This window comes from Acipenser ruthenus, chromosome 1 (genome assembly GCF_902713425.1).
Source record: "Acipenser ruthenus chromosome 1, fAciRut3.2 maternal haplotype, whole genome shotgun sequence".
In the NCBI taxonomy this organism is placed as follows: Eukaryota; Metazoa; Chordata; class Actinopteri; order Acipenseriformes; family Acipenseridae; genus Acipenser; species Acipenser ruthenus.
The window spans coordinates 40,417,516-40,432,847 of record NC_081189.1 but is presented as its reverse complement, the minus strand read 5'-3'; the positions used below and the strand labels follow the sequence as shown (position 1 = coordinate 40,432,847).

Genomic DNA, 15,332 nt, shown 5'->3' with positions numbered 1-15,332 from the left:
TGTGTGTGTAGTGGACAAAAAAAGGGAAACACCTGGGTAAATGAGGGACACCAAGTATATTGAAAGCAAGGGCTTCCAGACAGGTGTGGCTCATGCGTTAATTAAGCAAATAACATCCCAGCATGCTTAGGCTCATGTATAAAAATGCTGGACAGGCCTGGTTGCCTATAATTATGGCTAGCATGGCTGCAAGAGGAGACCTCAGTGACTTTGAAAGAGGGGTGATTGTTGGGGTGCATTTGGCAGGAGCTTCAGTGACCAAGACAGCTCAACTTGCTGATGTTTCACAAGCAACAGTGTCTAAGGTGATGTCGGCATGGAACTCCGAGGGAAAGACATCATTAGCAAAGGGCAACAGTGGGCGGAAGCATACTCCAAGATCATGATATCCATGCATTAATTTGAAGTGCAAGGCAAAACTGGCGAGCAACTGCAGATCAATTGACTGCCAATTTCAACCTTGGGTGCGAGCAGCCAGTTTCATCAAAAACGGTCCGCCGAGAACTCCACAGAGCGGGATACCATAGTGGCCCAACGCCCTATTAAGTGACTTTACATTGGTGTTTCCATTTTTTTGTCCACTATATATATATATATATATATAATGTGTGTGTGTGTATATCGATATAGATAGATATATATATATAAAAAAAAAATATATATTATTGCTTTCTTTCAGGAAGAAAGCGTAAAAGGGCAGATGGAATAAGTTCAGTTGGTGAGTTGGTACAAACCATGCAGGAGTCTGATGAAACATACATACGCTTCATGCAACAGCAAATGCAGGCTGACCAGGATTTTCGAGAGAGGCAAATGGAGTTTGACCTGGAGCAGAGGGAACGGGAGAGTAAAGCCTCAAATGCTTTGAACGTGCAGTTCTTAGCTGTATTAGGAAGACTTGGAGAGGCTTTGTTGTCACAACGTCAAGATCTTCCTGTAGATTAACAATGTACAAGCCATTGTATAGCACTGGGTATGTAAAATGTTTGTATATAGTTTGTGAATAATTAAAGTATGCCTGTGTATAGGTAATTTTATAATTGTGTATTCTTTTTCTTAAACACACAATACTTGGAATGTGCAGCTATAAACAGCACTGATTAAAATACAGCACAGGCCAGTGTATCCTTGGTGTGTAATTTACATGTCCAAACTAAAATACTCAAGAAGAGCTTCAAACACATCAGTACCTTCATCCCCTCCTCTTTTTGGTAATGTATGTACTGGTTGTGCAAAGTCCAGTGCAACTGCTCAGTCATCATTGAAATACTCCCCGTGTTTTTCACAAAGGTTGTGGAGCACGCAACATGTAAAAACCATTTGTTTAACCAGTTTCACAGTAGTCATTTCTTTTCATTAGGCACCTCCATAGTTTTCCACTACAGATCTTGCATGGCTTATTCTGTAGTTTATATTTCTGCTACTGCTACCTAGTCAATCTTCCGGTGTCAAAAAAAGGCTTCATAAGCCATTTCTGGAGGGGCTACGCAGGATCACCAATGACGTAGTAGCCCGAGTCATGTCCCACAATGGTCCTTGTGTTTTGGAAAAGGTTTCTGTTGGATGCTAATGTCCATAGTGTAGAAAGTTTCAGCATGCTGCCTGGACACCCCACACACAAGTCCCAAAACATTCCCTTGCCATCCACCACAGCTTGCAAAATTATTGAGTGCCAAGCTTTGCGATTAAAATAGTCACAGTGGTACTCTTCTGGAGCAATAATAGGGATGCAAGAGCCATCAATAGCACCAACACATTGGGGCACTCCCCACCTCTGGTCAAAGCAATCAGCTATTTCAGCCAATTCTTCTATGCTGGGAACTGAGATGTGTTCTAGAACCAGTGTTGTAGTGACTGCCATGCAAAAGTCTTCCACACATTTGCACACCGTTGCAATCCTGGCCCCCAAACAGGTGCCCCTTGCTTCTGTATTCAGAGTTAGTTGCCAGCTTCCATAAAGCTATAACCACTCGTGTACAGGCATACACAAACAGTTTTGTTCATGTTCTTTGCAGTGTAAACCTGTGTCTCCTCTGCAACAGATCACTTACACACTAGCCTGTACAAGGCAAGCAACCTCAAACGTCACAAACACATTGTCATCTGAATATCCTCCTGGATCAGGCTTAAACTGGCTTTCACACCAGATGCGGCGCGGCACTAGCAATGGTTTTCAATGAAGGCGGTTACGCGCAGCGGCAGAGGGACGCGGCACCGCAGAGATAAAATATTTTCAACTTTTGCTGCGTCATGACGTAACCTACCAACAGCCAATCGGAAAAGTAGGAGGTTCCTTTGCGAGGAAGAAATAAAAAAATAAAATGAAGGAAAAGCTGTTCGCTTTAATTTCAGATTTCCCGGTGTTGTATAATACAACAGTTAATAGTTACCGAGATATTAATGAAAAAGCTGCAGCATGGAGGTCTGTGGGTGTACAAATGGGATTACCGGTTAAGTGAATATTAAATATACATAATTATGTAAATTAGATAATAGATATTGTTTGTGCTAAACTCCACATTGAAAATAATTATGCACCTGCTACTATAACGTAAGCAATTTTTTTTGGATAAATTAACTGCAGACAAACTTTTAAAAGATAAAGCAAAACATTTTATTTGGTGTACATATTATATTTTAACAAAAAAATAAAAAATGTACATTGTATTTTTAACTTGGGGAAACCATGGGATTATTATAATTCTAAATTTAATTAATTTGGAAGAAATTCATTTTATTGTATTGTCATATAACATTTTTGGCGACAAGAGATTCGACAATAGCTGGCACAGTTTTAATAAAGTGCAGTATGCAAGGCCATATTGGGGGATTGGGAAGCAATTGCAAGGGAATGTGGAGTACACTGCTGGCAAACTCACTTCAGAACAGGAAGCTAAACACCTCTAAGAAAAATCTAATGAAACCTACCCAATGATTTACATTTTCAAACATACCAAACAAATGCAAATACAGCAGGCAAACAAAACAGACCGTACAGTATACAGCAGGGCGTTTTAAGTTTACTTTCCAGTTTTTTTTTTTTACTTATCTGTCATTCATTCCGTGTCAATTCAACCAGTCGTAAACAGTCACATCACAGAAACTATTAGTTGAGTGTACAGATTTCAGATTTTGTAAAAACATTTTTACTAACTTTGTACAGATGTTCATCCAAATCTGAGACGTATGGGTGACAATGATGTATTGACACAGAATGACCCATAAGGAAAAATGTAAAAAATTGGATAGTAAACTTAAGACCTGCTGTATTTATTTATTTAAAACAATGCTGTGCTGCCATGCCACTTCACCTGGAGCAGAATTGAAGTATGTTTTAAAAGCCTCTCGCACTTCAAGCGCTTCCCTTGTGGCGTTGTTGCTGCTCACTCAGGAGATGTCCTGCATTGTTGGTTGTTCAGCGGTGGTAGCAGAGCTTTGCAGAACAGACTCCCCATGTTGTCTCCATGAAATTGTGCAGGTTACACATTGCTTTAACAATTATCTCTGCATTATTGGGGCTCACACCAATAACACACCTGTAAATGTGCCACTGTGCTGCTAAAATGCCAAATGCATTTTCAACTACTCTTCTAGCACGAGAGAGGCGGTAGTTAAAAATGCGCTTGTCATTTGGCAGGTTTCTTCCAGGGTAAGGCCTCATTAGATTTTTCTGCATTGGAAAGGCCTTGTCTCCCACGATTTACATATGGTACCAGTCCCAGGTGAACAGCTCCAGGGAGAGTGGTGTCTTCAGGGATGTTTAGCCTCCCTTCCTTAAGTGCTTTCCCTAAATTGGAGTTTGAAAGTGTACCTCCATCGCTGTTTCTCCCAAATGTTCCAACATCAATGATGGTGAAGTAGTAATTTGCATTGACTAGTGCCAAAAGCACAATTGAATAGCTTCCTTTGTAGTTATAATATTATGACCCAGAGGAAGCTGGTGCCTGGATTACAACATGCTTACCATCAAACGCTCCTAGACAGTTTGGAAAGTTCCAGCGATGTTCATATTCCCTTGCAATTGCTTTCCAGTCCTCTTTATTGGGTACTCTCATGTACTCTGACACAAGAGAGTCCCATATGGCCTTGCATACTTCTATTACAATGCCAGCTACTGTTGAAACGCCGACACGGTAACTAAAAGCAATTGTTTTATAAGAGTCGTCTGATGCCAGAAACCTGCAATGAGATACAAGAAGATTTATATTCCAGCCTAATTAATAAATAATAATAATGCTATTATCATCATTAAAACATTCCTTTCATTTTTTTTTAAAATTTTTTAGAAGAGGCGTGCCGCAAAAAATGTAAGAATCTGAGGGACAGGTTTATAAAAGAAAAAAGATTGAATGGGAGGAAAAAAGTGGAGCTGCAGGAGGCAGTCAGCGGTTCTGGAAATACAGCCAGATGATGTCTTTCCTGACACCATTTATCCAGGCAAGGCCCACGACCGGCAACATGCCTGCAGAGGAACAGGATGAAGAGAGAGGAGGAGAATGACAGCAACCCTGGCACTCTCATCCATGACATGGAAGAGGAGCACAGCGAGCTAGAGACCATTTCACATTCTCCCTCTTCAAGCTCACAGGTGCCAAGACAGAAGAGGAGAAGAAAATCGACTGGCCTTGACAGCTTTGAGGAATCTCTGTTATCTGTCGTGAAAGACAATCGTTACCCTCAACCACAGTCCACAGATGAGGATGAAATGTTCTTGATGAGTCCCCTCCCCAACCTCAAAAGGCTGCCTTACGAAAAAAAGTGTGCGGCAAAGCATAAAATTCACCAGCTTTTTTTTTTTTGAAGCAGAATTTCATTAATTTCCCCAATATGCTCTTCTATCTCTGCATTTGTGAGCTTAAAGAGGGATAATGTGAGGTTGTCTGTAGCTCACTGTGCTCCTCTTCCATCTCAAGGACAAGTGCCAGGTTTGCTGACCACCTCCTTTTCTCTCTCTTCCTCTGCAGACATGTTAGGTTGTGGGAATTGCCCCTACCAATGGTGTCAGTAACCTGGCTGTTGACTCCTGCCACTTCACTTTTTCTCTCTGTCTCTCAGGTTCCTTGGGGGTGGGGTCGGGGTGATTGTGGTGCTACTATAACGTAAGCTTTTTTTTTTTTTGATAAATTAACTGCAGACAGACTTTTAAAAGATAAGGCAAGACGTTTTATTTGGTGTACATATATTATATTTTAACAGTTTTTAACAAAATTAATAAAAAAGGAGGGGGGGTTACAATTAGGTTTTATAAAAAAATATTTATAATGTTCCGCTCCTCAGTTTTGTCTTTTGTCAGTGTTTTCAGTTCTGTCAAAAGGGTTTTATTTTCCCGCTGGCATTTACTGTTTGTTGCTCAGCAACCAAAAGCCACTGTACCTGCAGCCGTGACGTAACAACGGACCGCCCAGTGACTTTACCCTGCTGTGTTTGGTGTGAACAGTACTGCAGCGTGGACAAACACTCAAGTACATTAAGTTCAAAGCAGTTACGTTGTTTTTTACAGTTATGGTATTAAATTTTACCCCAAATGTTTATTTAGCTGAAGCTAACTGAATTAACGAACATAACAATTTACTAATAGAAACTAACTGCACAAACGTACTGTATATGAAAAGGAGAGTTGAAATATAAAGCAAACAAAACATACAAATTAACTATATACACATTAAAGAAAAAAACACCCACACGCACAAATACAGTAAATTGGAATCTGTGGCTAACAGATTACCTTCTTTCAAGCATACTGGTTTAAGTTATTTTGCTCCAAAAACAACAATCGTTCTCGAGGGATTACAAATGTTTTCACTATACAACATGTTTTGAATATGTTATCTTGTTTAACTAAGTTTATACAAAAATGTAACTCCGGTACATAACGATAGAACGTGTCTATTTTGTGGCTCACCTTTGTCGTTTTTTCTGTGTACTTTGTGCATTAGCTGGCCATCTGTAATGGGAAAAAAAGAAAACGCTGGCATTGTCTCCGAAAATCGCCTTTCCTCCACTGTTCCCATTAAGTGTATCTGGGTATTTCCCATTTGATAAAGTAACTTAATATTTCTTGAAAGTTGGGCTTTCTTTTTCTAACAGGTCTACCCATTGTGTTGAAACTCTCTGCATGTAGTTGGATTGTGATGGTGCACATAATATCAACAAACAACCTGAGGCAGAATTGCATTCTTTTATAGTTTAGTGAGCTAAATAGTATTTGCTCTAAAACTTTTCGTGATATACAGAATGCCATTCATATTTAGTCTAGCAGTATTATATACACACACGTTTTACGCATGTTTAGAAGAATAGATATATATGCTACTAACAACAAATCACATTAACAAAATAATAGGCAAAATGTATTAAATGTAGCTATTTTTATTTATTTAAGCAGTTAGAAAATATGGTATATGTACGTATTAGTATTAAACTGTTTATTGATGTGCTTGTGTTACAGGGGAGTGTTTTTGGCGTACCTAGCTATAGTGTGGTTTTGAAAGGGACTGTTTTGAACGTGAATTTAAAGTGCAGAACAGTGTTTTGAACGTACCCTCATTGTCTAGAGTGTTATCAGCTTGCATTCAAAATTGAGTTTTGGGTGTCCTCACACAAAATTCAAGCCCAGATAGTTGATATGAGAATTGTGAAGGGTGAGAAAGTGTTAAGTTTAACTTTTAGTGGGAGCAACGCACAGCTGGTGTTTTGGCCAGCTTTGGCTTTTGTTAGCTGTTTTTACCCGCAGTGTTTTGTTTTACAATTTTGTATAAATAGTTTATTGTATGTACACTTACAGTATGTGTATGACCTTGCTGGTACCGTAGTGGCAGCCACCTACATATGCAACTCAAACTTGTAAATATCAGTCTTTTACAGCTCTTCCCCAAACCCCCTAAAAAAAAATGGGGGTCCACAAATCAGTTTGGCCCTGTGTTTTTTTTTATATATATATATATATATATATATATAATATATTATTGGTGGAAAGTCTATCATTATTATTATTATTATTATTTATTTCTTAGCAGACGCCCTTATCCAGGGCGACTTACAATTGTTACAAGATATCACATTATACATTATTTCACATTATACAGATATCACATTATTTTTACATACAATTACCCATTTATACAGTTGGGTTTTTACTGGAGCAATCTAGGTAAAGTACCTTGCTCAAGGGTACAACAGCAGTGTCCTCCACTGGGGATTGAACCCACAACCCTCCGGTCAAGAGTCCAGAGCCCTAACCACTACACCACACTGCTGCCCTTGTTATACCATATCATTTGTGGAGGAGGATAGAACTTTGAAGTGTATCTGACTCGACTTTTTTGCGGTTTTCCTGTAAAGCTATTTATTATAAATGACAAAACATATCGCATTTTTACATTTCTTACCAGTTTTATTTAATATCTCTTCACCTTTCAGTGTGCCCTAATAATGTTTTGATTTGGTTGAATATGTTACATTATTGAAAGAAATGTTTCAATCCTGATGAAAATGACTTATTTAATATTAATTTTATCAATAATTTTAATCTAATAATTTAAATTATTTCTAACCACCTTTAAAAACCACACAGTGTAGAGTAGTATACAAAATAAAATAATATACTCAACCTTAACTTAAAAAATACAAATAGTGATAAAATGTATGGTATAATAATAGTAGTAATAATAATAAGTCTTATAATAATATATTGAGTTAAAGTATGATGCAAGCAAAGACTATGATGTATTTTTTTTATATATATTTAAATTGTTATTGATTAGACATCACAACTTAATGCTGAAAAACTTGATATTTAGATTTTATTTAAGAAACACATGAACAAAGTTTCTACTTTAATAGTTATCAACCACATTGCTTAATATTTGTTTCCTTTCTCAGAAATGTGGTAAGGAGATTTGGTTAATTAAGTTAAATCTAATATCCCAGGAAGTCTAGCTGCCATACTGCGTTGTCTTTAAACTCAAAGAAGTGGTATACTCCTTAGTGGCAAATAAATATAATTTTCAACTGAATCTGTGTATAGATCTGAAATATTTTCAAGTCCATCAAGCAGAGATGAGTTTTTCATAAGTATTGTGGCTTGTGTATCGTGATACATATGGTATCGTGACCTTGGTGTATCGTCTCACCCCTGTCACACAGGCTTTTTTTTTTTTTTTTTAACTACACCCAGCCAAGTTGAGTTAATTCATTTTGTGTCTTCACTCATGTGTCTCTGCTGAAACTCAATATGGTGACTGCACCAACAAAGAAAAAAAAAAGCAGTGTTTCAGCAAAAGACAGCTAAAACATTTTCTGATTATCTATATGAGGATGGTGGGATACTGTTCTGCAAATGCGTCTGTCATTCAATTGATCATGTACGAGTCCATACCATTAAAGATCATATTGCCAGTCATAAACCCGTAGAGAAAAAGTAAGCCAAAAAGAGGGCAACAAAAAATAGCAAAGCACTGCATTCTTCAATGCTGAAAAACTTAGACCCAATCCAAGGTACTGTGCTCAAGGCAGGGCTTTCCTGAAGTAATCTAAATTAATTGCGTATTTCATTTATTATTTAGCTTATTTCTTTGCACTACCTGCATTTAATAAAGCTATAATTAGCAATGTTAAACCATGACCATGTCTAAATTATATTATCTGATGATGAAGAAACAAGCTCAAAGCTATTTTTCTAGCTACAGTTCCTTAAAGGAAATTGATGGCTTTACTGTGTAAAGGATATAGTCACTACACTACACCCTTTGTTTCATAAAGACATTCTGTCTGGAGACACACCTCTTGTTAAATATTACAAGTAACAAGGCAGAATTAGCAAAGGAGCACTTGGGAGGATTAACTGTTTAAATTACAATCGGGTGATACACAGCAGTAAACCTGTGTAGAAACGAGTGAGTCAACATGCCTTTTATCAGTGTTTCATTTAATGCCAGTAAAACACTAAACTTCATTTGTGGAGTACTGTAAATAGGATTGCTCTCGCATGACAATGCTGGGCTGTTACTAAACTGTTAAATATTTATTGTTATTGTAATGCCAGCAATAAGCTAAACAGGTCTTTTCAAAACACCTTTATTTGTAGACTGAACTACAGTGTTAGTGGAAGACGGTAAATATGATTCTAACAGTGTTGGACATTTGTTTTCTGAACTGTTGTAATATAATTAAGTTGTTCTGCTTATTTTATTTTAATGTCAGCAATGAGCCAAGTGATGTTTATAAACAACTGTTTAAACGATGAACAGAGCCTTTTCAAGAAAACAACACAGGGTTTCAAAATCACCACCAGATACTTTTAATAAGAAAATATTATGATTATTTTGGGGTTTTATCATTGTCAATTTGTCGTATTATTGTACTGTAATGCCCTATATAGTACATAATAGCTACATATGTACCAAAACCTGCTCTAAATTGAGTTCTACAAATTTAGTTATATCAGTGTCCTATATAGATTGAAAATAACTATCTTACCTGGTGAAACTTCATGGTTTCTGCTATTGTTTTAAGGGATGGGGGTACTAGTTCAGCACTCCCTTCGATATCTTCTTCGGTTACCCTGTAAAGCTTAACTGAAGAATACTGTGAGAGTTGCTACATCAGTGAGTAAACATCCAGTATATCTCTTTTGTGGGCAATGATTCTGTCAGCCAAATTCTTAAGGGCTCCTCCAAAACAGTTAGGGCCTCTTTTTCCATAGGGCACTTCACTACAAACTCCACTTAACGTATTGAAATCCCTTCATGAAAGGCAGTGAGGTAGGCGTGTTTTGTTTCTATACTGAGATGTAGGGCCATCGGATATAAAGTGTATCTTTGTTACTTGGGAACTGGTTTCGCATGTAGTCCAGCATAGGTGCCAAAGGAGCCCATGTGGTGGCAGCATCATGCTGAAGACTGTCAGATATAGTTGCAAATTAATCTACCCTACCACCACTCAGGTAGATAACTCCAGTATGGAGTGTTACTTGGGCATGTGATCCTCCGAAGTGGGTCTCCTTCACCTCCTTATGGTACTTACAGATGACATTTTTGCTATAGTTTATATGAACTGTCACTCCATCTTCTGCCAATTTGTCTTAGTTTCTTCATCCTATCAAACTGGTGGCCAGTGTTGAATATATGGGTGCAAAATCCCAGAAAATGATTTTTGGCAACGTCAGCTAGTTTCTCAACAGTGGTGAATCTTTTTTTTTAGCCGTGTGGATTTGGCTTCAAATTCTGTAGCTGACTCATCTTTTTTTCTTCAGTGATGTTGTTTTTGTAACCCACTCCTCCCAGGATATAATGTTTTGTTTCAAGTTAGTAGGAGACGTCGTCTTGTTGCTCTTTTCAAAACGTTGGTACATGCACTCCATGTTATCTCTATTGCAAACGACTGTTTGTACAAGTTCACTTGATGATTTTGTAGTGATGACACCGAGCTGCTGCACTACTTGATTATTTTGTTCAAAGTTCTCATGGATTTTGTCTCTCTGTTATTTTGGGTCTCAATCCAGAAGCAACGATGTTTACAGAACTGCCCTTGAGTGTTTTATTGTTGGAGTTTCTGAAAGGAACTTTTTGTGAAGGTTCTTCAATGTGTCAGTTAAATATGTGCCCCTTCTTATTTCTCAGTTTTTTTCCATTTATGATGGTGAATGTATCATCTGGATGCAGGAATTTAGAAACTTCATTGGCCGTTCCTTACACTTGTTTTAGATAGAGAGTTAGATGAGCCAATTGGCGATTCTTTAATGAATCACATTTCTTTTGAGTTTCCATTTCTCTGGTAGTTCTAGGGTTTTTTCTGTTGCATTCTTTTTATTTTTTTTTATAATTCTCTACTTGTGCATTTCTTTTTTTTCAACTTATTCTTGAGTTTTGATATGGACGGCTGGATGCTGCAGATTTAGGAGTGGAGGTGAGAGAACAGCATTTCCAGATCTGGATTCCAGGTAGAAGGAAGACTCGGAGGTTGTTTCCGATGTGTAGGTTCTTGCTGATGTGCAGGTTTTTGCTGATGTCTAGGATGCTGAAGTTTTTAGGGGGTTGTTGCTGAAGGTTGACAGATGGGCTGATTTCAACCAAAGCAGGATGTGGAAGATCTTCAACAAATGATGGTGGAGTTATATCAAGGACTGCCTCTTAGGGTTTTTTTTCTTCTCATAGCAGCAAGCTGAGTTTTCCCTCCATTTCTTCTTTTGCTTTTGATCTTTTATATCCCACTTCTTGTAAACCCTTAACTTTGCACTTTAATAACTTTGGTGGGGTTTGTCGGAAATTGCCCACAAATATGTATGTTCCATTGACTTGCAATGTTGTGAAAGCGTGGAGAGTTTCATGATGCCACCTTGTGTGGTTTCTGAGATCTGGATACCCGTTTTTTTTTGTAAAAGTTCCCTTTTTTCACCTATACTTAACTTTTTTTGGGGGTGTTTTTTGTGCTCATGTACAGGCTACACGGTATTGAATTTCTACACCAAACTGAATAAGGCACGTGTGGTCTGCGCTGAGGTAGAGCCTTTCGAAGGTTTCATGAAAAAATATGAAACTGTTCCCGAGTTATTTTTTGAAATCCTCTCGGCAAGGAATCCCACCCCTGACGGAGCTTGTTACACGAGCCGTTTGCTGATTGGGTCCGCAAAACTTTGTGTAAATGACGTCAGGCCAGTGTGGGAGCTGTAGTACCTGGGGAGCCTGTAAACAATGCAATCACATAGACATGTGCTCCCGTTTGAACTACAGCTCCCAGAATGCATACCAAACGGCTTGATAATTTTTTTTGTTTGTTTTGAGATGTACAGGTGCACTCCACTGACTAGTTTATAACGTATATTTAATACGTCAGTAATACAAGGTGAATGAGCATTTAAATATACAGTATACTGTACACAGAGGCTGCGGTGCGCCACTTAATGTAAGGGCAGCAATACATAACTTAGTGAAATGTTTAACCCTTTAAAACACTCGCTCAGTGCTACCAGTAACGTCCTATCAGTAACGTTTTTTTTTCGTGAATTTTACCTTTTATCTGCTTGTTGAAAGAATCGCCATTCTTGTACACGCCCTCTGAATGTTGTCTGTAAATGTAGACTATTCTTCTTCCTCACTGTCCTATCTATCTATTTAAATTTAATATAGCAAATAAAGTTTAAAAATAAATCAAGAATAGTGTTTGCTGTCAGCATCAATACAGTAACCACAATAGCATCTCCGGTTTGAATGACGAGTTGAAGAAATCAACAACTGGATGCAGTCTGATTTACTTTCAGCAACTTTATTTCAACATACCGTATTACTTCGAATTAACGCCGCCCTCGAATAAAGAAATGTAAAGGTATTTTTTCTACCCCTGCTCAAAAGAATAAGGAAAGAAATGCACAACTCTGCCTATGTACATATTTATTTGTTTGTTTATTTAGCAGACGCACTTATCCAAGGCAACTTACAGAGACTAGGGTGTGTGAACTATGCATCAGCTGCAGAGTCACTTACAAATACGTCTCACCCGAAAGACAAAGCACAAGGAGGTTAAGTGACTTGCTCAGGATCACACAATGAGTCAGTGGCTGAGGTGGGATTTGAACCGGAGACCTCCTGGTTACAAGCCCTTTTCTTTAACCACTGGACCACACAGCTTCCTGGACCACATGACACCCCCGAAGAGACTGCAACCTCAATCCAGCATGTAATACAAACTAATGTACACCCACCTTAGTAAGAAAATGTTATTTTATAGTACATTCCCAACAGACAACCCAAGATGAACTACTTACAGCACAGCAGTCCTTCACATCCCTGAGTTCAGCACAGCAGGGGATAAAACAAGGGCTGTCTGTTTACCTCATCCTCAGCTTGGATGGTGAAAACTTAAACTCAGAGGAACTTAGCTTTGCCGGTCACTCTAAGCGCTATCCGAAAGCTGGCTGAAGATATCATCTTGTAGGGGGTTTAGTTGTTTTGGTTTTTATTCAATTGGAATTTTACTCAGTCCTGTACAATTTATATATAAAAAAAACTTGCTTACTATCTATGAGAAGATTTAGTTTCGGTTTCTCTTACAGAGAAATCACAAACAAGCAGGTAAATTACAGTGAGAAAATAAAAAATAAACGAGTAGGATATATTTTAGTTTTAACTGAAATCAAACCGATATTCATAGGTAATTTTTTTTGTTAAGAAAAAAAACCTTTGCTACCGTTCTCTCTCCTCTTCTTGTCCCGCCCCATAGCAACCAATACACACAGCTGATTCACTGGTACAGTACTCCCCTGACCTCCCAACTCCCACCTAATAGGCTCTCGTTAACTGTCAGTAAACGTACTGTATTCAAGCCCCCAAAACACACGAGTATAGTGCTGCAGATCGGAGCCTCTCACCGCTGCAGTGCCAAATTGAAGTAATACGGTATATATCATAACACAGGCACAGTGCTCTCTTCTTTAAAGCCAGGAAGTGAATTATGAACACTCACCTTGAACAAATACACACACATGCACTCAAATCCAAATAAAGTTAGCTGTACTTTTATTCTTTACATGTTTACAAAACGTGTTCGCTTTTCTGTACAAGGTACCTGAACTGAAGAACAGCTCCATGTAAGTAGAAACTTTTACCTCATTAAATACCCACAGTGTCCACCACTGGGATGACGCTTGAGTGAAAGCCAGACCTCAGATGGAATTGTGAGCAAACCATATTACTCATAGAATACTGAGGAATATGTTTGTATTCATTAGCAACAAAAACTAGTGCTGCATAAAATCATGAAAAAAACCAACAGAAAAACTGTAAATGTAATTTTTTAACGCATCCATTTTCTAATAGCAATATAACCCTCATAAGAGTGGTTTATCATCTGGTAAGGCCCTTCTCATTATGTTAAATGGCTTTGAACAATAAACTGCAGGTCCATAATAGGCACATTGGAACTGCAGTTTAACACCACACTGCAGTAAAATCACACTAACAACTGTTTAACATTACATTTCATAAATAATTTTTTAAAAAGTTCTAACCAGTTAATAATGAGCAATATGTTAAATCTTTGCCTCAATTGTAAAAACAATTTACATTTGTTTCATGGTCATGATTATTGTTTTTTTTATTTATTTTTTTTTTTTTTTACTGTTAATGAAGATTGCATTGTAAATAGGGCTTCTGGAAAATACTGGAAATGGTTAATCAGTTCATGTTGACTTCACCCCTTTCGCGTAAAAAAAAAAAGAATTTAAAACAGAATCACAAATTGTGGCGAAATGGAAAAAAATTCCTTGACACACAAAAACCCCAGAAGACCATACGGATTTCGTTGTGGAAGATAGCAAAGAAAAGAAGGTAGAACTTAAGTGTGCACGTACTGTCGAGTTACTATAGATGTTGTGGCAGAAAAAAAAAACCCAAACATTTTGGAAAGTAACCTGGAAAAAAACATTTCATACAGTATATTAAAAGCGAAAGCCCCGAAAAAAACAGTGAACTTTGAACTAGCTTCTAAACACCACTCAGGCGTGGGTATATCCCATGGGAACCACACAGCCCGTCGTGGTTTATACCTTTTATATATTATGAAATGTATCGTCATTTGAAACAGTTCTTAATTGAACCTTGCCTACTTTTTTCCTGTACAGTCTCCTAATTATTTTAAAATGGACACTGCCTCGTGATATACAGAGGCAATTAACACTCCATAGGCTAGCTTCTCAGTATTAATTTGGCAGGAAGTTGAATCTGGTCAGGTGCATTGTGGACTCTCTAGTTTCTTAACAGGCACTTACTATTAATTGTCTTTTATTTAGCATTTTCTAACAAAGGGGCACTTTTTGCAGTCACTTAAAGGCCAACATGGATTGAAGTGCTAGAACCCAAGTAAATATATTTCAATTTAAAACCCAAACTTAATTGCTTTGACTTTAGAAGAGGTAGTTTGAAATGGAATTATTTGCAGTTGCAATACCCCCCAGTGTATTTTTGTATTTGAATGCAGAGTATGGGGTTAAGTACAACTAGCTAGTTGGCTTCTACTTTTTGGAGATAGTATTAACAAAGCTATTTGATTAGCTGATAGAATTGAGGTGGTATACCCTACTAATTTCTGCTTGTGGCTAATCCTGATTTTATTACCTCACTTGTGACCAATAGGCCTACTTTCTGGTACCGGAATAAATAGTTATTTCAGCTTGTTCAGAATGACAAACTTCACAGAGACCAAATATCATTGCTTTATTCATTTTGCGTTGTGTTGCCTAGCTAAATGATTTGTATACACTATTCACTTGATTGAACGTCTTCTATTGTTTTACATGTTGGATTCTGGAATGACTTCATTTATCGTAGCATCAGCCATTT

General features: G+C 37.7%; 1 protein-coding gene across 6 annotated transcripts in view; it reads left to right on the top strand.

Annotated features, from left to right (window-relative positions):
* Positions 1–15,332, top strand: part of LOC117420935 (protein ARK2N-like) — a 48,567-nt gene that overhangs the window by 14,161 nt on the left and 19,074 nt on the right. Inside the window, exon 4 of one of the 6 annotated variants that reach the window (XM_034034714.3) lies at positions 680–1,032. The exons of the other annotated variants lie outside the window; for them this stretch is intronic. Coding sequence (XP_033890605.2) covers positions 680–945 — 266 coding nt within the window. The 3' untranslated portion in view covers positions 946–1,032. Of the gene's footprint in view, positions 1–679; positions 1,033–15,332 lie in introns of those variants that run through there. 6 annotated transcript variants of the gene reach the window in all.